Raw genomic sequence first — 23,203 nt, 5'->3', positions numbered from 1 at the left:
ACCACTCCAGGTTTCAGAGCCCAAACTGGAACAGCTACGCTGGTAGTTTTAGCCCCAAAGTTTGACCCCGAGAGCCCAAGTCAGTTCATAGAATCATAGACTTTAAGGTCAGAAGGGACCATTATGATCATCTAGTCTGATCTGCTGCACAACGCAGGCCACAGAATCTCACCCACCCATTCCTGTAACAAACCCCTAACCTACGTCTGAGCTATTGAAGTCCTCAAATCGTGGTTTAAAGACTTCAAGGTGCAGAGAATCCTCCAGCAAGTGACCCGTGCCCCACGCTGCAGAGAAAGGTGAAAAACCCCCAGGGCCTCTTCCAATCTGCCCTGGAGTAAAATTCCTTCCCAATCCCAAATATGGCGATCAGCTGAACCCTGAGCATGTGGGAAAGACTCATCAGCAAGACACCCAGGAAAGAATTCTCTGTAGTAACTCGGATCCCACCCCATCTAATATCCCATCACAGACCATTGGGCACATTTACCACTAACAGTCAAAGATCAATTAATTGCCAAAATTAGGCTATCCCATCATACCATCTCCTCCATAAACTTATCAAGCTTAGTTTTGAAGCCAGATATGTCTTTTGCCCCCACTGCTCCCCTTGGAAGACCATTCCAGAACTTTACTCCTCTGATGGTTAGCAACCTTTGTCTAATTTCAAGTCTAAAATTTAGCCAGTTTATATCCAGTTGACCCAGACTCACTGCCATGGCTTCCTCCCCACCCAGGGTAGATTACCTATTGACATCCGGTAGGAATTGTGCTTCTAAGTTGCTGCAGCATTTTAAAAATCTCTCACTGTATCTTTGACAGTGCTGGGGAACCTCTGAGACCTGGCTTTCATATTTAGAAAAGCCAACATGAGAAACTTGGCAGTTCTAGCATTTGGGAGGTTTTTATTTCAACCAATATAAGAGTTAGAGACAGAAAAGATCTACCGTACCAGATCTCTGAGCCCATCCTCCTGAAGAGTTGGATATAGACCTCTGATAATGGCTATGAGCCAATCTTATAGCCATGGTTAGTTAGGAAACCAGGCAGTTTTGAAAATCCTACCAGGCACCTATCTGCATCTTTAGGTGCCTAAATACCTTTGGCTCAGCACAAATGCAGCACTTGAGGTAAGCCAGGCCCCGCTTCATCCTTCGCAAAGCACCTAGTACATTTCTGGGGTACTATAATTAATAGAATAATAGCCAATAGGCCATACTGTCACATTAGCAAAGTACTACCATCTGAAATGCCTCTTGTTGTCTTCTCAGACCGTTGGGTCAATTTCAGTCGCTCATCAAAAAAAGATTGGACGTCTGGAATTCCAAATGATCTCTCTGATGAGCTTGATTTTTTATTTTACAGCATATATTATTGTGAGCTCTCTTCCATTCCTCTGCTGAACTCTTCACACTTCACTGAGCAGAAGGGTGTGTGGGGAAATCATGCTGTACTTCAAGAAGACATTCACATCACGTTGGGTTAGGTGGAAACAGTAAACTTGATTTATTGAAAAAATCTATTACATTTATTCCTTTATTACACAGGTTTAAAATATTTAAAAATACCTCTTACGGGCATTACACTGAAATTTTATGACATGTTTATTGGACTTTGAAGAAATGTACAATGTGTCATTTGACAGTATACTTTTAAAAAAGGGCCTTATGCACCAAAATCTTTTTTTTCCATAGGTTTTATTTTTCTTATCAACATTTGTTCAAGTCATATATATATTAAAGGGTGGGGGAAATAAAATTACACAAAAAGAAAGTCTGCAAATACAAGAAGTAATTTTATTGCAATATACCATAGCTAAGTGGTCGGGGGGAATTGGAAGAGTTTGGAACTTCAGTACAATTACAACACTTTGTAGTATTCAACAGAGGAATTTAAGAAAAAGCAAAAAGACATGAAATTAAAAAAAAAAAGCTCCCTTGATGAGAATTCATAACAGAATCACATGACCTAGACAGAATCATATGTGTGTGTAACTCTATATGGCTTTTTTATTGAAGAGATGAATGTGCAACGGTTTTGAGATTCCCACTTGTTCAATTGGAATCTGAATTCTGATCTATAATACATAGATGTGATTGTACTGCCTTGCTGTTTTTCTATGTGATTTCCTTGGATAGCACCTTTTATTCCTAATTGGAAAAAAACAAGGATACGTTTACACCGGCTCTCAAGGAATGAAAAGCACCGCAACCTGTTGCAATGTCACAGCTTCTTGTTTATTCCCCTAGCACTGCGAATGATTGATGGTCTCGGCCTGCTTTGCTTACCTCCCTTTGATCAAATTTTTCTTTCCTTTGCTTAGAATGGGGGGTGAGGGAGAAAGGATATCATATATAGGCTTCTATTCACAGTAAATGTGATGTAATTTCCTTTACCATGATACACCCCCCACTTGGTTGAAGCACACTGTAATACCCCAGGCCAAATAATCGCCTGCAATATTTATTTTCCAGCAGTGACCCAAACGAGAAAACAGTTGGGGAAAACCAATATATCTGCAGGTTGCAATCTGAATTGCCTAATGCTACCTGAAAAGCCTTCCTGCCAGCCATGTGGGAAGACAAAGGAAATTTGCACATTCTCCTCTCTCTCTTTTGCTCTCTGAGCTGTTTTGTAGGCAATTACAGCTGAGGCAGCAAACAAGAAAGACAATTGGGCAGTTTCATCTTCACTTCAGTACATTGAACAAATACATAAATTAGCACCTCAAAAATTCAGCGACTGAGTACAATCTGGCATAATTACCACCATATAAAGTGTATGAATGTTCTTAAAAACAACAACAAACCAAGTAAGCACATTTAATACTTTCTACATGGGCCATATAAGCTACCATAATACACTTAAAGAAAAGAAGCAGCTCTTCTACATAACGAATATGAGGGTAGCATGCATTTATATCAAAGACTGTAGCAAACGTTTGCAGTCTGTGTTGAAAGTGGCTAAAGCAAAGAATGTAGGAGATTGGTCAATGGCAGGGGATCACCAGTGTTGTATTAGTTAGTAAAATAGATAGCACCACAAAGAGAAATGTAAAAATAAAAAGCACCTTTTTTTTTAAATTTTATTTTTAAGGGGTGGAGGGGAAGCGGATTTCCCTGCCATGTGCAATCTGCCATTTGGAATGGAATTAAAACAATAAAGAAAAAAATCAAGGTGAGTGTACAAAAAGGCAAAGAACCAGATGGGACTCTGATTTTCCAAATCAGGGTTTTACAAACAGGGCTCTTAGAAAGTGGCACAAAATATATATTTAATTTTGCATCAAAACTTCTCCATCCAAGTTGTGTGACTTTTAAAATTATCTTGAAATTCATTTGTGTGTGTGATCAGATCAATGCTAATTTGGGCCTTGATCCTGCTAACACTTATATATATGCTTAACTTTAAGCACAAGTAGTTCCGTTGATTACGGACATACTTAAGAATGTGCTGTAAGTGTTGGCAAAATCCTTGACTTGGACACAAACAATAGAAGTAACCTTAAGTGCTCCCCTTTCTAGGTTTATTGTTTGTGTGGGGTGCTGGTGAGAAAGTTTGTTCTTTTACTGCAGACAGGGTCACATGCATGTTTTGAAGCCAAAAACATTTAACATTTAAAATAATATACAATACAAATATTTACTTACAAACATACAAAAATATAAGCACCTTTAATACATGCTAAGGAGATGTACAGAGTGACTTTACACTGTCAAATTCACTGATCTGGGTTGTTAATTTTTGTGAAAATAATTAAATGGAGAAACAAAACATTCTGGAAATGACCATTTAAGTCTAATTTATGGGCTTGATCCAAAGCCCACTGAAATCAACAGAAAGATTATCCGTGACTTCAATGGGGACTGGATCAGGCCCAGAATTCTCACATGATATCAAGGTCAAGTTGAAAATATAGTTTCAAGTTTTTCTTAAAAAAAAAAATCCATAAACAAGCACTTGCTGTAGTTTCATGGCAAGAAAGTCTTTGATCTGTTCTAATTTCTGTACATTCGAGTGGAGGAAGTTGAGTCCATCGGTGGTCGTGAAAAGGAGGCATGCAGAAAAATGTACTGTAGCCCTTGACATGTTTGGAAGGTTGTTTTGCCACATGTGGTGTGTTTAGGTCATGTGATTCTGAGCCTGTCGTGGGAATGGTTCTCTCTCCCTTTGATTTTGATTCGGTAGGTGTGGGTGCAGTGGCACAGTTGAACTCAGGCAAAACAAGAAACAAAACAAAAAAAAAATTAACCCATCACTGTCCAGTTTCAGAACGTGCATGTGACAACTTTTTTTTTTAAATGGCGCAATGAGGTTACGAGGTTGCTCATTTGGAGACTAGTTTTCAGGTGGCTCTTAGCCCATGAAGCAAGCTGGTCCCACCTCGAATCCAAATTTCTGTGATGCTTCACCGAAGTCATTGAACATGATGTCAACGATAGGTACTTGCTCTACTTTGGGTGTGTTGACCTCCAGGATAGTCTTTTGATAGCCTTTCTTTGTCTAATAAGAGGGAAAGGGGGATAAAAAAAAAGGAACTCAGATGAGCTAATAGTGTCATTAATACTAAAGTAAACCCAAGTGTATGAATGAGCCTCATGGTAATGATAAGCCATACTGAGTGGCTTACCAGGCAAATGGAGATGATTGTACCAAATTCAGCCCAGATATAAGCAGGTGGAATTTCACCAAGTAAATGCCACTACACCTGCTTGCAGCAGGAATGAACTGGGCCCAATGTCTGAATGCAATTCATTAATATAATTGCTCTACTGAGTACATTTGTGCCTCCAATGGAAACAAATATCATGTCAGTAAATATCTAAGTGTGCATTTGTACCAACCTATCAGCAAATAAAATATTTTAACTATTGTGCCATACGATGACATTAGAGGGATAATAGTACATATTACTGTCACACATATTATACTGACATGCCATGAAATAATGTACAAATAAAAATATAAAATGAAAAAAGCCACAAAACTCAAAGTGTAATTCTGAAATCTGAAATTTCAAAACGAAAATTTTTTTAAACACTTTTTTCCCCAGCACTTTTGGTTTATGGGAAATTTTAAAACTATTTGGATTTGTTCCAAAATGGAATGAAAATAAATTTCAAAGTGACAAAATTTCACACAAACTGGGCAGTCCAAGTTTTGACCAGCTCTAGTTAGGATCTCTCTACTCCAGGCCAGAAGGAGCCATGAAGATTGCCTCATCCAGCACTGGACAAGTGTAGAGGTTAAAATAGGAAGTGAGAAGGAATGGTTAACATAGGGGGGAATTGGGATATGGACGACACATAAGGAGGGGGGAGGTGAAAACCAAAGTAGTGAACACTGACTCAGAGGCCAAGATTTTCAGAAGTGACTCATGATTCTGTGCCTCCATTTTTGGGAGGTCCCCACTAAAGAAACCTTAAAGGACACGATTTGCAGTTTTGAACATCCTTGTCGGTCATCCAAGAAGGAAGGCAACCCAGTTTCAAAAAACCTTTGGCCAGACTGTGGGGTTTCTTTGCAGTTGCACTGTGGATTATTTCTACAGACGTTACACCGAGCACATTCTAAAAGGGAAAAGGGCCAGGCTACTCACCAGCTCCAAGACTCATTAATATAATGACCCCTACCCTGAATATATATGTTCCACTGTCCTTGACACACACAATTGTATGGGGCGATTCATTCACATTCAACAAAAATGGGGAGCGGTTACTGTCATGAAAAAGGACTCTGGAGAAGCATAAGCAGCCACTGAGTGCATGCAGAGATATTACCCCAGTCTTCAGCACGTACCAGGGCTGGGACCAGAAGACTAGTAAAATTGTTGTGGCTGCAGTATAGTTGTTTTACCTCCCTGAGGATGCTCATGGGTTGTTGAGCAAATGTGTGCAATTTAATTGAAATGTATTAGTTTGACTATTATCCAAGCGCAACAAAAAAAGACCACATTTAAAGTTTGATGGAATTTGCAAGGTGATGTTGTCTTTTTATCATGCCTGCTGGCCATACAGTTATTTCCGAAATATAAATAATTATCTGAGGGGCAGAAGTGCACCCACGGGCATTCAAAACTGCACAGACAAGTGAATTTATGGAGGAGCTTTTTTTGCTCTACCATATCCTCTGATTCATGTGTCTCGGAAGGATAGGCTATATCACAGCAACCAAAAAAGGGCTATAAGACCAGTGAAAACACATTCAAATAATGGCCCAAACATTAGCACTGGAATTCCTTTGGTGTTCGCTGTAACAGAATGAATCATGGCAGGAGTGTGCATTTGATCAGCTTCCACGGAACTCTGCAGCAAGGTAACATTGGTTAGATAGCCATTATTGCTAGGACCCAATCCTTGCTGGCCTAACTCTGGCACAAATTGTGTTTAAGAACTTGGGAGCTTTGCCTTAGTAAACCTGTGGCCTGTTTCTGCAAGGAACGGAGTGCCCTCAACTCCTATTGATATCAATGTGCGTTGAGTGTGCCCAGTGCTGTGCAGGATTAAAATTCACCCTGTGCAGAAGATGACCACAAGTTCATGCACCATTTAAAGACTCACAGGTGCATAGACCGTGTCCTGGCTCCCTGCACCCGTAGATACCCAGGGACTGGCTGGCTCTGACATGAGTGGCTGAATAGCAGCCATGGCACTTAGGTTCAGATGGATGGATTTGGAAATGGTGGATGTTGCAGAGCAGGAGTGACATTCCTAAGCCTGAGTCATGAAGACTAAGCAAATTCACCAAATCTAGACCAACAGGCTACGTCTACATGGCAGCACACAGGGCTCATGCAGCTCCATGCCACAGTGAAAGGATCTGGCATGGGGAAGGCAGTGGGGAAAAGCTCTGAGAGCTCCCTGCTGCTGGAGACTTTCATGGCAGTGGGTGAGGGAAGGCTCTGGCAGGAAGGAGGCAGCGGGATGCTACCCTACTAAAAACAGTGGCGTCGATGTAGGACGCCTTGCTTGGGTGTGTAGAGAGCCGTGTAGGGTCTGTACTCTGGGAAGCGAGGCGTGTAGGGCACACTACTCGACTTACCTAAGCTCTGCCTCCCTGTCTATGCTGCTAGCTATACCTGTGCTAGTTGGGTGTGCAGTGTCCGTCCCCTTCAGGCCTCCATAAGTGTAGACGTATATTTAGAGTGCAATTTTTCTGGGGCAGGGGCCATGTCCGCCCCATCGGCCAGGAGCCTAGCACACCTCTGGGCGCGGAACAAGTCATAAATAACGTGTTATAATAATCTTTGCTGTAGGTGCAGCCTGGGAAACTGAAAAAAAAGAATGGGGCCAGGGGCCAGGTTGGAGTAAACCTGGCATAGTCTCACTGAAGTCAGGCAAGCCTGGCAATTTACACCGACTCAGGATCCGGCCCATTCTGTTTGAATAGTTTCTCTTCTTTGCACTATTTTCAAGTACTGTAGCATAGCACATTTTAATCTGAGATGTAACCTTTGAAGACCCATCTCTCCAGGGGCAGTGTGATCCAATGGATACGCCGCATGACTGGGTCTCAGAAGACTCAGGTTCGATTCCTGAGTCTGTGACTGTCTTGCTTTATGACCTTGGGCAAGTCACTTCACGTCTCTGTGTCCATTTCCCTTCCCACAATTTGTCTATTTAGACTGTAAGCTCTTTGGGCCGGTGAGTGTCTCTTATTGTTTGTGTAGCGGCTAGCAAAATAAATCCCCCATCTCATTCAGAGTCTCTAGGTGCTACTGCAGTGGTAACGATAGCCACCAGTCACAATCCCTTGTGTTCTTGCTGTTTATTCAGCCCCATATTCTTCCATTTGTGACATCCTAACTGATTGCTCCAATAACAGGTTATGTTACAGTTTCTGGTAACAAACAACAACAGAGGCAAATGAACTCTTAAGAGGGCCTGTTTTCCTGAAAATATCCATAGCTACAGAAAGAACATGGGAAAATAAATGTAGAAAACGTAGGCCACCTGAGCAAAATAATTTCTAACTATAATGTTTTTCATCAAGCATATGGACTTTTAAATCTGGGATTCATGCTCTTCCAGCTTCCCTGAGACTTAGTACAGAAAGGTGAGATGGGGCGTGATTTTTCTAAGGCACATCATATTGTCAAGAGATATGAAATACTTGAGAATAAACTTCCCCATGTGGCTTCTGAGTGTTTTCAGCTATGCGATGAGCACTCTTCATCTCTCTGCAGCGCATTAAGAGAATGAGTGACTCTAATTGAATTTTCCCTCCATGCTTCTATAGCAAAATCACTCCGGCTTCCAAATGGAGTTCGACTTAATCTCTTAAATTCTATTAAGAGTTCACTCCCTTAGACATCTCAATATTTTCTTTTTTTCTTTTAGTCCTGTGGATTTTGATCATCCCAGTTGCAGAAGAAGGAGAGGTTTTGCATATTTCCGAGCCTTAGGAAACTGGGTCCCAACATGAACTGAACTGGCAAGCATTACACCAATTTTTCAGACTGGTAGCTGCAATTTTCAGAAGGGCTCAGTGCCCAAAACTAGATTCCAGATTTTCAGAGGCGCTCAGCTCCCAGTTAGGTTCAAAAATACAGGATGGTTAGCACCTTTGAAAATCTGGCCCTTATTTAGATTCATAGAATATCACGATTGGAAGGGACCTCAGGAGGTCATCTAGTCCAACCCCCTGCTCAAAGCAGGACCAATCCCCAACTAAATCATCCCAGCCAGGGCTTTGTCAAGCCTGACCTTAAAAACTTCTAAGGAAAGAGATTCCACCACCTCCCGAGGTAATGCATTCCAGTGTTTCACTACCCTCCTAGTGAAAAAGTTTTTCCTAATATCCAACCTAAATCTCCCCTTGCAACTTGAGACCATTACTCCTCGTTCTGTCATCTGCTACCACTGAGAACAGTCTAGATCCATCCTCTTTGGAACCCCCTTTCAGGTAGTTGAAAGGAACTATCAAATCCCCCCTCATTCTTTTCTTCCGCAGACTAAACAGACCCAGTTCCCTCAGCCTCTCCTCATAAGTCATGTGTTCTAGTCCCCTAATCATTTTTGTTGCCCTCCGCTGGACTCTCTTCAATTTTTCCACATCCTCCTTGTAGTGTGGGGCCCAAAACTGGACACAGTACTTCAGATGAGGCCTCATCAACGTCGAATAAAGGGGAACGATCACATCCCTCGATCTGGTGGCAATGCCCCTACTTATACAGCCCAAAATGCCATTGGCCTTCTTGGCAACAACGGCACACTGTTGACTCATATCCAGCTTCTCGTCCACTGTAACCCCTAGGTCCTTTTCTACAGAACTGCTGCCTAGCCATTCGGTCTCCAGTCTGTAGCGGTGCATGGGATTCTTCCATCCTAAGTGTAGGACTCTGCACTTGTCCTTGTTGAACCTCATCAGATTTCTTTTGGCCCAATCCTCTAATTTGTCTAGGGACCTCTGTATCCTATCCCTACCCTCCAGCGTATCTACCTCTCCTCCCAGTTTAGTGTCATCTGCAAACTTGCTGAGGGTGCAATCCACACCATCCTCCCAATCATTAATGAAGATATTGAACAAAACCGGCCCAAGGACCGATACTTGGGGCACTCCACTTGATACCGGCTGCCAACTAGACATGGAGCCATTGATCACTACACGTTGAGCCCGACAATCTAGCCAGCTTTCTATCCACCTTATTGTCCATTCTTACAGCCCATACTTCTTTAACTTACTGGCAAGAATACTGTGGGAGACCGTGTCAAAAGCTTTGCTAAAGTCAAGGAACAACACGTCCCTTGCTTTAGCTACCGAAGAAAGAGTGGAGCATTTTTTTAAAAATCTGGCCTGAACTCTTGAAAATCAGGCCCTTAGAATCTAAGGGGAGCCTGCAAAATATGTGCAAGCGCAAATCCCACAATTACATGCACAAATGGCAAAACTGCATACCTACATCTGGGTGAATCGCAACTCAATTTACTTGCACCAATACCTGCTTATATACAAATGCAGGCAAGGTGCGTGCTATTTTTGTGGGCAAAATTTAGGCACCTATATTTCCAATTCTTGTCTCCAGTGGAAATTTTGCATTCATAATCTGTCTCTCTAAGGTACTTCAATGATCCCTATTAAAATAGTTTTGGAACACTTCACAATCTTTTACTTATTACTGCTATTATCCCCATTTTACAGATGGAATACTGACACCCAGAGAAACTTGCTCCTGATCACACAGGGTGACTGGTCACACAGGGTGCCATGATAGAGCAGGGAACTGAACCTAAGTCTCATATGTCCCAGGCTAGTGCCCCAACCACTGGAATCATCCTTCCTACAGGATTAGGCCTTGTGTAGGATTGCCCTATAATCGGGGGAAAGGCTTCAAGCATTGAGCAAACTGAACCCTTGCTTCCTAGATCCTTTGTCAATTTCAAGAATGAAGTCATGTAGAGGTACAGAGTAACACAATCCTTTTAAATCAGGAGGCTGATCAAATATCATCAGGCTTACATGCTTCAGATGTACAAATCCATCACAATACCACTCCCCACTCTGGGAAGTTGGCTCTGGTTTTTCCACTGCATGCTCCCAAACCCCAGCTTTTAACACTTTGCCTTTCAGGATAGATTTACAGACTTCACTCCTCTGTGGAATCATACCATTGTGTAACTATAAAATAAACTGCTTCCAAAATACTTAATTAAAGAAGACTTGAAAGACTCCTATGTGGTAGGCATGTAATTATTGTCCCCTTTAAAGATAAGTAAACTGAGTTATTGAGAGGTTAAGGTAAAATGTTCAGAAGTGGCTGCCCATTTTAAGCACCTTGCTTTTAGGTGCCCAACAAGAAACACTGAGAACTCAGCATAGGTACTGAGAACTCCCTGTCCTAATTGAAGACAGTGGAAACTAACTTTTCAGCACCTCTAAAACATCAGGTCCCAAGTCTTCCAAGTCAGGAACCAAAAAACAGAAGCAACCAAAATCAGGGGACACTTGAAAATTTTTGAAATGACTTCCCCCAAAATCATACACTGAGTAAGTGGCAGAGCTAGGGAAGAAAAAGCCCTGAGTCTTGACTGCCACCCCCCAGCTCTAGTTACTAAGCCAGACTGACTCTGCTTTGTGTGTAGAAGCTTCTCCTATGCCTAACTGTGTCAGCGTGTATACTTACTGCACAACCGTCTAGGACAGCCCTTATGTAAGGGCTGTTGTCGTAGGACATCTCCTCATCGTTGGAGCCCAGGAAGCGGATGGCTTTGTCGTAGCTGCCTGTGGTGGCATCCTGCCATGCTACAGACTGGTAGCAATTATAGGTGATGTTCTGGTTTGCGGAGGCGCTCAAGAGCCTCAGGAAAGTCATCTGCACCACTCCGATGGGATTGCCGTCCGAATCCACGTAGGAAAGCTGAGAGAAATGGAAAACAGAGAAGGGGAAATGCTAGGCAGTGATGTGAAACATGCCTCTGGGAAATGCAAGTAGCCGATACAGAATTATGGACTCAAAAATGCTCCGTGGGAGAGTTAATCTCTTAATGGAAAACTGATACCTGTCATTAGCATGTCACCATCCCTGTCATCTCTACCCATTCTTATCAGCATCCTGTCAATGGACACTTGCACTCCCCTGCAGCTGGCATACATGTCACAGCTGAGACAGACTCTTTGTCTGGGTGGTTTGGACTTCATTTCACACACACTCAACCATTTGCACAAGACCGTTACTGACCAATGAAAAGGTCAAATTATAGGCCCCTACTACGTTATGACTTTCTATTACAGGACCGTCACCATGGTTTTGCTGCCATTGCTTGGATGCCAGCCATCCCTGCTGCTCTGAAGGGAATTTTCTTTCTCCTGCTGATTCTGGGCCATCTGTGAATAAAAAAACTAAGGCAAAAGTGGGGCATAAAGTCAAGGGGAGATAAGTCTCCAGGACTTCCATCCTGTTGGAAAAACATGGAAATAATGGATAAGGTCCAGTGCTGAGTAAGCTCTGGTCCCACGGAAGTCAGGGGGCATATTATCCTTGACTTCAATGAGAGCAGAGTTAGGCCAGCACTGAGGGCTTCAGAAAACCCTACCTTCCATATTCTGAAAGAGTTTGCTAAAGGTAACATTGTCAATATGAATGGGGCATCTTTAGTGTTGTCTGTAGTTTGGCATGTGAGATCTTCTGATCCTGGAGGACATCTTTTGATGTATAGGCTGAGATATTTTGCCATTCATTTCTACCAGGAGCTGGTGTTCCACCATCAAATACCTTTGAAACTGATTTGCAATGTGTCATATAGACATAATATTCCCGGCGAAAGGAGCCAAGGTCCTGTTCATGGCTGGGTATGTGTTCTCTTTCTCTGCATGTGCTAGTTTACAGTATGTATGCAGAGGTTCTGCCGGGGGATCCTTCCAAAGCCTCTGACAACACAGCGCTCAAGGCCCTGTCATCTGCTAAATTTGAGGGTAGAAGGATTTAAAAATATTCAGCTTTCACCTCTTGTTTAGTCTAATGCTGGAACTTCTTCCATCAAACTAGCAGCACCAGGCCTGGACACTAGGGAGGGTGGTTTGGCTTTTGAGTAAATGATAAATCCACTATACATTTCAAGAAACTGAGCCTTTCAATAGACTACTCGTTTTCATGGCTGAGACACCTTTACATTTCCAGTGGTGCTGAGATTCCCAGAGAATGGCACTGAAACACCAACAGCTGCCAAGTTGAATGCACCAAGAAACCAGATTATTTGCTATTACTGCCAGCAGCATTTGTGCAAGAAAAGGATCAGAATCTGAAAGAGGCACAATCAGTAGCACTAGTAAGGAACAATAGTGAGGATTGGGCAGATGACAGCAGATAGAGGATCCCTGAGGGTAGTAAGATTGGACAAGGTGAGTGGGTGGAAGAGGGGGAAGGGAGAAACAGAGGTTATTGGGGAGGAGGGAGAGAGAGAGAGGGAGATACAGAGTGACACTAGCAAGATGCAGAAGGCCTAGAGAAGAGATAGGCAAAGCCACTGAACTCTGGGGGGGAACCACACCCAGTCAAGGAGCCTATCGGTTTGCAATTTTTAAAACCTTTTATTGCATGCCATGAAATCTATGGCAATGCATTTACTCTTTCCCATTCCTTCCCTATTCCATGTAAAGGTATGAAAATCACCTTCTCTCCCCTTATGGTATATTATATATCTTTTGCAATACACAGCTATGTGAAATCCTCTACAGCTCCTTACAACTCGGACCCTTTGATGGACCTGAAAGCAATACTGCTCTGGAAGGCTTTTCATCTGCAGCTGGAACCTCATCCTGTAGGCTATCAAAGACTAGATGAGCGAATGCATAATATACCCATTCCAGTGTGGTTTTAAACTAATTATACAGAGACAGCATCTGCTGTCATGACCAAGCCAGGAGAGCTGACACTTATAAATGTGATCTATAGACAGTCGCTTCCTTTTGAAATAATCTGGAGAAAAATTCAGACACGCAAACGGTGCAGTGTTCCTTGCGGTGTCATCAAACTTCAAAGTACAGTACACACTGCAAACAGTAGGAGAGATTCACAGCCAGACAATAAAATCAGCAGCAATAGGTAATACTAATAAAGAATAATAACAACAACAACAATAATAATATATACACATATTTATACCAACCGTTTCTGGTGTCAGGATCCCATTGTGCATCTCCTCCTGAGTGTTAAACATGACTGAACAGGAGAAAGCCATGCATGCCAGATAAGAAAATATGAGAGAGCCACCAGGATATAGAAGGAGATGAACACACGTGCTAACTGCCCAGCACCTGTTCAAGGGCACACAGAGCTGATAGGCATCACCCAATTCCACCAGGTCTTTTTTTAAGCTGTGTTTGACCTTGGCATCCAATATCCCTTTGAAATGGGCAGAGATGTGCTTCTTTAGATGCTGCACTAGGGTCCGGTTCTGAAGCCTTTCAACTGGAGCCAATGGGGTAAGTTATGTGCAAAAGACTTGCTCGTGGAAGCGTGGCTTTGCAGAATCAGTCCCTTCCTTATTTATGCATTACAGTAACAATTCATGATGGATACCATATGGCAATAAATGATTATAGGTTTGGATAGGTATAAAGCATAATTAGCTCTAATGGGAGTCATACACACATGCCAGGGCTGGAGTGCACACTCCAGAAGAAAAGATCTGCAATCTATTTACTTTTTAAACTATGCCCATCACTGAGAAGTGGTAGGAATTAACTCGGTCATCTGTCTGTATTTCATTGATATTAACCAGTGGGTAAGCGATAATGGCATGGAAACATCACACAAGATGATTTTTCTGTTTATTACCTTAATGTCCTTTTTGATCTGTGGGGTTCTACAAACTGTCCCAAAAGAAAGGCCAACATTTTAAAAAGTGGGCACTTCAATTCCTGTTCAGCCACCTAAATCAATGTCCTGAGATTTCAGCGGTACTGAGAACCCACAGCTTCCATTCACAGCCCCTGGAGAGTCTTTCCATTCCTTTCAACAGCCTTTGGCTCAAACCCCCAGCGTCCAGTGTGTCTGCGATGTGCAGACAGGCACTCAATCAATGGAGATCTAGCTACAGACTTTAACAAAAGCAGGACTGGACCCTTATAAGAGACCCACCAAACTCATTTACATTTTTGACCTAAGTCAGGATTTCAATTTCCAGTCAAAGTGCACTACCTCCCTCCACTTACCAGTACCAGCATTCTGTTCCATCCATTTTTCTGACATTGGCTGTGTTCTTAAAACCAAAGCATTGTTTTTATGGGTCACAGGTTTAACCCTAGGGTATTCCATTGACAAATATCTTCTAGGTGCTGGGGGCTCTTTTCAAATGAAAAGGTAGCATAGGTACAGAGCAAGGAAAAGGCAACAGAGAGAGAGAGAGATGACACAAAGGGCTCCAAATAGCTTTGAAGTTCCTAGCAAAAAACAAAACAAAAACACCCCATAACCAAAATTTTAAACTGGCTATTCAGCCCTTAAAGTGAGTTGCTAATACTCAATGGACTGAAAAGAAAATAACCAGTAAAACAGATACAGCTATTAATTAGTGAAGTATTTTGAAGTTAAATCATGAGAAATTGCCCCTCCCCTTCAAGATGCTTAAGAGGCTGAAGTGCTGGTTTTAAGCCCCTCTGTGACACGTTCAGATTACAACCCCGCTGTTTGGGGTGTGTGCTGCAGGAACAGCTATGGAAGCCGTTGCTCTCTCATGGACAGAATCAGAGTGTTCAGCACTTAGTGACAAAGAATATGGCTTGAGAAAATAAGGCAGTGTCTTTGTTTATTGGTTGGTTTTTAAGGTGGAAGTTTGATGTGTACTGCAGCAAAACTCTGCAGAGGAAGTTCCAGGAGGCCCACACAGCCTGAGCAAGCTGACTCTGTGTGTGAGGAAGGAAGGAGATGCTGGGTAAATACAGTGGGTCAGCTCCTCCGCTAGTGCAAAACGGTGTTGCGCTAATTCAGGGGTTCTCGAACTGGGGGTTGTGACCCCTCAAAAGGTCGCAAGGTTATTACACTGGGGGGTCGTGAGCTGTCAGCCTCCACTCCAAACCCTGCGTCACCTCCAGCATTTATAATAGCATTAAATATTTTTAATTTGTAAGGGGGAAGGGTCGCACTCAGAGACTTGCTGTGTGAAAGGGGGCACCAGGACAAAAGTTTGAGAACCACTGCTCTAATTACTCCGGTGGTGCTGAGGATCTGGCCCAGTGGTGTATTCTTTTCTTCCCAAATCCCATTGATTTCCACAGAGCTCATTACTTGCTTGTTCATAAGTCCAAACGGACCTGAGATTTATTCAGGAGCTTTCTGTTCTTGGAAGGGCCCTGTTCATGCTAATCATTCCACAATGAAACCTACAAAACATAGTTTATGGACCCTTGGATACTGTTCTGTATTTCCATAAAACACGGTCATTCTATAGTAGAGTTCATCTTTCCAAGAAGTGCAGTTACATCCCAGCCCCCAACATATATCTGGGGCATATATTGTAGACCAGTGGTTCTCAACCACGGGGCCCCTGAGGGGCTGCAAGGAAGTTTCAAGCGGTCTGCCAAAATAAACCAGAGAGCAAGACCAGTGCTGAACTTGCTGGGGCCCAGGGCAGAAAGCCGAAGCCTGAGCCCTCCCCACCCCATGTGGGGCTGAAGCTGCAGACTGAGCAACAAAGCTTCGAGGGGTCCCCTGTGGTGTGGGTTCCCAGGCAGTCGCCCTGCTTGCTACCCCCTAATGCCGGCCCTGGCTTTTAAGCTCCTGGATATGCAGAAAAACAGTTGCGGCACAGGCAGGCCAAGGAATTTTTATAGCATGTTGGGGGCCTTAGAAGGAAAAAGGTCGAGAGCCCCTGTTGTAGATGTTTGTTTGTAAACTATCTGTGCTTTCTTTCTTTCCTCAATTCCTCACTTCCTTGGTTTCTCTGTTGTAGAATGGAGATATCATGAACTGTTTAACTGACAGAGATTCTTCTTCCCTTTAAAACTTTAACAATGTCTCTAGGCCAAGTTCTAGTTCACACAGGCTTAGAGAATATGTGCATGGTTTGAAATCCTTCTTCTTCAGTGGCTTTACTCCATTTCTCCAAGACTAATGGAGGTGGTGTGGGAAGTGGGATACTTCTGCTAGGAAAGTGTACTGAAGACAGACTCATGATGCCCTGGACACAGCAACAATATCGGGACATGAAACTGAAGGATATAACTCCAGTGGGTTGGCTTATTACTCTATTATATGCCACATGTGCCCTTAGAGTTGGCTGAAATACAGAAAATAATTCACAGACATTTTTGAGGGAAAAACTTCCCATTTTTCCACTGGAAAACTTCCTTGTAAAAAAAAAAAATTTCTGGCCAAATCTAGTATTCATATAGATCCGATCACTGCAGTATGTAAGTGTTGATCTAGGCTATAGTTAGTAGGCTTTGGTAGCACAGTGATGACTGGGTTGTGATTCAGAACAGTGGCCAGTTCCAGCTGCTAGATTCGGCTATTGTACTAAAGAAGCTATCAACTCCCGTCAGAGACCCTGATCCAGCAAGGTACTCAAGCGAATGCCTAGTGTTAAGCACCTTCCCCAAAGAGGGTCATATAAATGTGCCTCCAATTTATTTTAGTCAGCGTTCCACCTTAATTTTTTTTAAAGGTGTCCTATGATGGTTATTAGTCCAACATGCAGAGTGCAAACAGTTTGGCCATAACCAAAGCGGACGTGGCTGACGTGCTCAGATTCAGACTGTAGGGCCAAGGTTAGCCACTTACCAAGGAACCCCGCTTGTACTGACTATACCAGGTGGAAGGCTGCTCTTTGGGCCAACGAGCCATTTTGCTCTGTAAAATATGAGACGGGTTAAAGACCAACAGAAAGTGGTAGGGTGCCTCTTACCAGTTTACCGCGCTTGAATTCACTGAACCAGGAGCCCGGGGTTTCCTTTGGCCAAGAAGTAATTCTAGCCTAAATTGTGGGCGGGAAAGTGGAAGAGAGAGAGAGAAACAAAGAAAGAAAGAAAAGGTTACATTCAGTTGCACATCCTGGGTCTGTCTGTCGCACTGAAACTGTCCAACTTTAACACATAGTTTCTTAAACTTTATACACTGGTAATAAAAACAGTCCGCTGAGCCCTAGGGCCCTGACAGCTTCTAAATTAGAACGTTCATTGCTTGACATTGGGGTTAGGACATTCCACCACCGACACAGGTATAAACTGCCTTGGTACCACCTTTCTTTGCTACGAGGTTAATGATCTGTAACCTCTAGATATCTGCTGATGGAAAATTGGCAGCACATTTTGCGGGCGAATGGCAAAAAAAAAACAAAGAGAGAGAAAAAAGTATTAGTGGAATATGATCCATTTATCTACATGGGGATTGGTGGGGGGCAAGGATGGAAAAGCAACACTGAGAATGGAGAAGGCTGATGTCAGACCAATGTCAAATCCAGATGTGCTGGGGCCAGGAGAGGCTAGGCTAGGCTAGGCGAATTAATAAAACACCAGCATCTGCTTTGTGTGTTTGAGCACCAGTAACATACTGTAAATGGAATGTGTAGTCCTTGGCAGGTAATGAACCAGAATACATGGTGGAGTCCCAACTGAACAGTCTGTAATGATCCAGATTGTGACCTTGATAAGGAGATGAGTTTCCAAACCATCCTTCTTGGAGGACCCTTTACAGCTGTGAATTTGAATATTCTCTTTTCAGTCAGAACAAGGGGTGTGGTTAATGGGGGAGGAGGCAGGGATAGAGTTTAGTTAATATTCCCTCATTATTCCACCAGCTTCCTCATTGTTGCTTTCACTTTCTCCAAGAACAATGACTGAACTAGATGTAGGTGCTGTGGGATTATTCTCTCCTTCACAGGAGGAGAACCATAACATGAAACAGTGCATTTTTGCCATGCTGTGGATGCACTGAGACAGGATACATTTTTCAGGCCATGCAGCGGCCCATAACAAAATAGCCACAAATACCTATGCAAGTAATTAATGTTAATGAGGTAGATAGACTGGATTCTTCTCTCACTTATGCCATTGTATGTGTTAGAAGAATCAGTCCCACTGGGAATACTGCAATAACATTATCTACTTGCAAAGTCAACACTGTAAGAATTTTTAAAACTACAAAATCATACTCAGATTTTGATAGTTTACTAATCAATGACTGGAGAAGAACAACGGTGGTCTAACACCAAAAAGAAGAAATGCATCTTCTGTTTAAACAATCCCCAAAAGAACCCCTGGGAAATTCTGCACTGCACATCGCTTGTTCCATGCTGATGTATATTTCTAGGGGTTGAATTATCTCAGCAAGTGAACAGCTTATATTGGGGTGCACAGGAGTGATGAATCTCTCTCGTCTATACCCTAACCCAGCATGTGAAGACCTTCTTGATGGTACTGAGTGGATCCTTGGCAGCCACCTTGGAAGAGATCACATTTACCTAGTGGAGAAACTAAATTTAAGAGTAGGTCTTTACACCTGATGATCAGCCCCATAATATAAAGCAGATGGATATGGGGCAGGGAGGAGTACCTTACTGCAACTGAAAGACACTTAGAGAACTTGTCATGGTCAACTAGATATGACTAGCTGAGTTACTACCGGAGGGATCCCTGGAATTATGAGGATGGGAGAGCATATCATTGCCCATTAACTAAACTGATTCACACCCCATCTGTGCACCAGCTGAATGCCATGAACTGTCCTGATCCTAGGTGTGGTAGTCTGGAACACCCAAGTACCCAACATGAATAACAGGAGAAATTACAGCAGAACAACATTTCTCCACTATGTCAGAAGATTCGGTCAAAGTAGAAGAGGAACCAGCAGTGCTGAGGGACAAAACCATCAGAGTAGCGCAACTGCTGAACTGAGGATAAAAAGAGTAGATTAAATAAATCTCATGGTGAACTACTGTAGAGTCGATGATGGAGAAGTTTGTCTTTGTAAAGCAATGCAAAAAAAAGTAAGGTATCAGCATTCATCATGCTTCAGAGACCATCAAAACCTTGCCCTAAAACAGTGTAAAAAGTGCTTACTTATTCAGTGAAATGCGCTCAGTAAACATATTCCAAAACCAGTCTTGAGTTTGACATTAACAAAATGCATTGGATCTTTAATTTTTACTTTCCATTGTTGAGGTTATCTGATCAAGGTGACTAGCTATGAATATGAACAATAGAAAACACTCCATTACCAGCTTCAGAAAAAATCTATACTGTTTGTGGGAACTTACTCCTTCAGATTTCTTATCAGGGAAGATACAGGTCTCTCCACCAGCTGTGAAGTTACAGTAAACTTTGAAAGAGTCCCTTGAACATCCTTGATTAGGATCAACCCAGTATTCACCTGGAAGTTGAGGAAAAGTGATTAGCCTATATGAAGTTAAGAATGTATCAGAACTTCCACAACTTCCTCAGGATCAAACCCAACCATTTCCATCCCAGGGATAAGATTATATTACATGTATGTGGACAGCCAACACATGTTTCTCCTTATATAGTAATAGAGACCTGGATATAACAAGGCTCCACAGTCAACATGCAAAGTGCAGTATGTGAAACAGTGTCATCATTACAAATTCAAAACTGGAACACTACTACGGTGATCCTACTGCAGCCTTTTACGCACCTGAAAAATTTCCAAATAAATGCTTCATTAATTCCAACACCTATTAGTGGCTGTTGGAACAGGTGGTAGCCATAGTATAGACAAGGCTCCAGTGGCCAGACCCACAATCTGGCCCCCAGTCTATATCTATACAGTACTTCATGCTTGACATGTTGGTCTTATAGTAGAACCGGTTGGATATTTTCCGTCAAAACTGTATTTCAGTGGAAAAACTGGGGTTTTGACAAAACTAAATTTTTCACGAAAAGTGTGTCTACTTCCTGTGGAAATTTTCAGTGTTTCATTGAAAAAAATGGAATGCCTAAAACACCCCCCCATTTTTGACTTTCGGCCAAAAACTTAAGTATTTTGATTCAAAATGGAACTGTGTTGCCTCGTGGGAGTTGCTGTTTGAGTGTTTTTTGTTCCCATTCTCCTCTATGAGCTAGGCTCTCCATCCTAACTACACCTTCCAGGGTGCAACAGGGTGAGGGGCTCTTGTGACAAGCCCCTACCCCTCACCTCATGTTTGCAGGAAAATAAAAATCCTATTTTCCTACCAGCACTAAGTTGTACTAACAGGGTTCTGCAGATTTATGAACTCTACTGGGAGATCTTTCTGCCCCCCACCACACTCCCAATTCACAGCCCCAAGAACCTACCATCTGGGAAGTCAGGGTGGCACAGCTGCAAGTCCTTGCAGGTACGAGCTGGGTTATGCTGAGTGCCCAAAGGATGCTTCATTTGCTCAATTTCCAGTTTCAAAGAGTTCAAGGAGCCGAAGATCTCCTCCATACCATCCGCATAATCCATGTAGTTGTCGGTGTTTCCCTCATCAACCAGTTGGCTTGCATCAATGTTACGCCTTGTTCTCTTGGAGGACTGGATAGGCAGGGGCTGGATTACTTCCCCGGGAGGACCCTTGGTATGAGGAAAGAACTTGCAACATTAGCTTCTTGGGGGAAACGTGAAAGGAACAGAAGAGACAGCCACAGGAACGAACATGCTGCACTAGTGACAGGAAGATTCACCGCCACAGGACACGCACACACAGGAGGTCTCAAAGGTCCATATGGAACTAATGAAAGTCCTCAGTCACCAGTGAATTTTACAGGGCTCAGGCATTCAACCTGTGTAGTAGGAGAGAGTCTGGACAAGGTGTGCAGACGGCTGGGAAAGTCTTTTGGTGCTAAAAATATCCATCCTAGTTGGAAAGTCTTTCAAGAAAGATGCTTCACCTTCAGCCTGCGGGTTGAACCTTTCCATGCACACCTCTCTCCTTTTTTTTGTTCAGCCTTCTTGCCTCACCTCCCTCTCTGGTATTTCTAAGGCACCTATCTCCTTGGTATGGACTCACTGCATTCTGCCACTTTATCAAGAACTCCTGGGGTTCCCAGGGGTATGTTGCACACTAATTCTAGCTCTCACTTCACCATACACTTCACCACAATGGGTTATACTTACAGGAGGTCCTGGTGGGCCTGGATGGCCAGATTCACCCTTTGGACCCGTTGGGCCCTGAGTGCAAAAAACAGAAGCAAGTGTGAGTGGCTCACTCAGTAAATACCAGCTGTTCATGCATGTCATTCTTTCTTTAAATTCCTTTCTGAAGGAGGGGCTCTTCCTCAGCCTCCAGCTATGCCAACCACACATGGTTCTAACTAGGGCTTGTCAAAATATTTTTTTTTGGATGAAAAATAGCATTTTAACCAAGATGAATATTTTGGCAGAAATTTTATGATATTTTGCTGAAAAAACAGAAGCTGAGAAACTTTTTCAGTAAAAGTTTTTGGCAAAATGTCCAGATTTTGGTTAGGATTTATGTATGGCTTTTTTTTTTTTTTGCTTTTTCCCACCCCCCAAAACATGAACATTTTAAACCAAAAAGGTTTTCAGAAACGGAAACAGAAATTTTAGGTTTTTGTTTGTGTAATGAATAACTGAATTTTGTGTATAGAACATACTGAGAAACACATTTTTTTTAAATTTCCCCATTAAAAGTAACTGACATTTTTCAGCCAGCTATAGTTCTAACTTCACAGAGGAGGAACTGGTGACATTAAACTAACTTAACTGGGTGTATTCCACCCATTTCTTCACGCTGTGTCATACCTACCACTTTTCCCTCCCTCTCTCACTGCCCATTTTTAAGGTCTCCATCTTTACAGCAATAGGTTTTCTTCTTACTTTCTACTCTTTTCATATTTCTGATCTTCTCAACAGTGATGTGGCAGAAAGTACAATGTGCTTAAAAGAAACATTTCCAATTATAATTTTTCATTTTAAACAGCCTGAAAGGACTTATTTGCGAATATAATCTTTAGCAAATTGCCTTGACTCTACTGATTTGTAATGGTGACAGTAGGTTATGCACCTAATAAAAATTCCTCAGCCTTTTAATTTTGTATTGTCTATACTTACTGATGACCCTTTAGCACCCTTTGGACCAGGGGGACCCTGAACAGAGGAAAGAGAAAAATATATCATTAACACTGGGCAAAAAATGTGAAATCATTTCATAGTCATTTGAATTTTTCAATGAATTCACTTCAGCCACGTTTGTGCCTGTTTTCATTTTCTGCGGACATTTGAAGAGTTTGACTTTACTTGCCTATTAGTGAACATCAGAAATGTATTATTAATAATAACAAAGCACTTCAAAGTGCCTATTAGTGAACATCAGAAATGTATTATTAATAATAACAAAGCACTTCAAAGTGTCTATTAGTGAACATCAGAAATGTATTATTAATAATAACAAAGCACTTCAAAGTGCTACACAAATATTGATGAACTTAGCTGCACAATATCCCGGGGAGGTGTGTATCACACGATTATCCATATTTCATGGAAGCTGAGGTACAAAGCGTTTACGTGACTTGTCAAAGGTCACACATTGCATCAGTGACAGAGCCAGAAGTAGACCCCAGATTGTTTGACTTGCAGTTCTGTGCTTTTGCTGTTTGACCAAATGGCTTTTTGATTTCAGCTACATACCGGTAATCCTGGTGGACCTGGAGGTCCAATTGGACCAGAAGGACCAGTGATACCCTAAAAAGTAAAGGCAAAACAAAGTTTATTTCAATGTATTCATGTTGGTCATCATCTACGTACCATGAGCTCAGATTTCAAATTTGG

The 23,203-nt window shown here is 42.4% G+C and overlaps 1 protein-coding gene across 2 annotated transcripts in view; it reads right to left on the bottom strand.

Moving 5' to 3' along the window:
* Positions 1 to 1,695: 1,695 nt before the first annotated feature.
* Positions 1,696 to 23,203, bottom strand: part of COL5A1 (collagen type V alpha 1 chain) — a 241,279-nt gene continuing 219,771 nt past the window's right edge. The window contains exons 59-66 of one of the 2 annotated variants that reach the window (XM_038374435.2): positions 23,063 to 23,116; positions 22,487 to 22,522; positions 21,530 to 21,583; positions 20,728 to 20,986; positions 19,692 to 19,804; positions 17,219 to 17,287; positions 11,123 to 11,356; positions 1,696 to 4,503 (exon numbers count right to left, since the gene is read on the bottom strand). In XM_038374435.2, coding sequence (XP_038230363.1) covers positions 4,357 to 4,503; positions 11,123 to 11,356; positions 17,219 to 17,287; positions 19,692 to 19,804; positions 20,728 to 20,986; positions 21,530 to 21,583; positions 22,487 to 22,522; positions 23,063 to 23,116 — 966 coding nt within the window. In that variant the 3' untranslated portion in view covers positions 1,696 to 4,356. Of the gene's footprint in view, positions 4,504 to 11,122; positions 11,357 to 17,218; positions 17,288 to 17,342; positions 17,412 to 19,691; positions 19,805 to 20,727; positions 20,987 to 21,529; positions 21,584 to 22,486; positions 22,523 to 23,062; positions 23,117 to 23,203 lie in introns of both variants that reach the window. The other variant, XM_038374433.2, reaches the window with a different exon arrangement.

This window comes from Dermochelys coriacea, chromosome 16, assembly GCF_009764565.3.
Source record: "Dermochelys coriacea isolate rDerCor1 chromosome 16, rDerCor1.pri.v4, whole genome shotgun sequence".
Taxonomy (NCBI): Eukaryota; Metazoa; Chordata; order Testudines; family Dermochelyidae; genus Dermochelys; species Dermochelys coriacea.
This window is presented reverse-complemented; position numbering and strand designations above follow the sequence as displayed.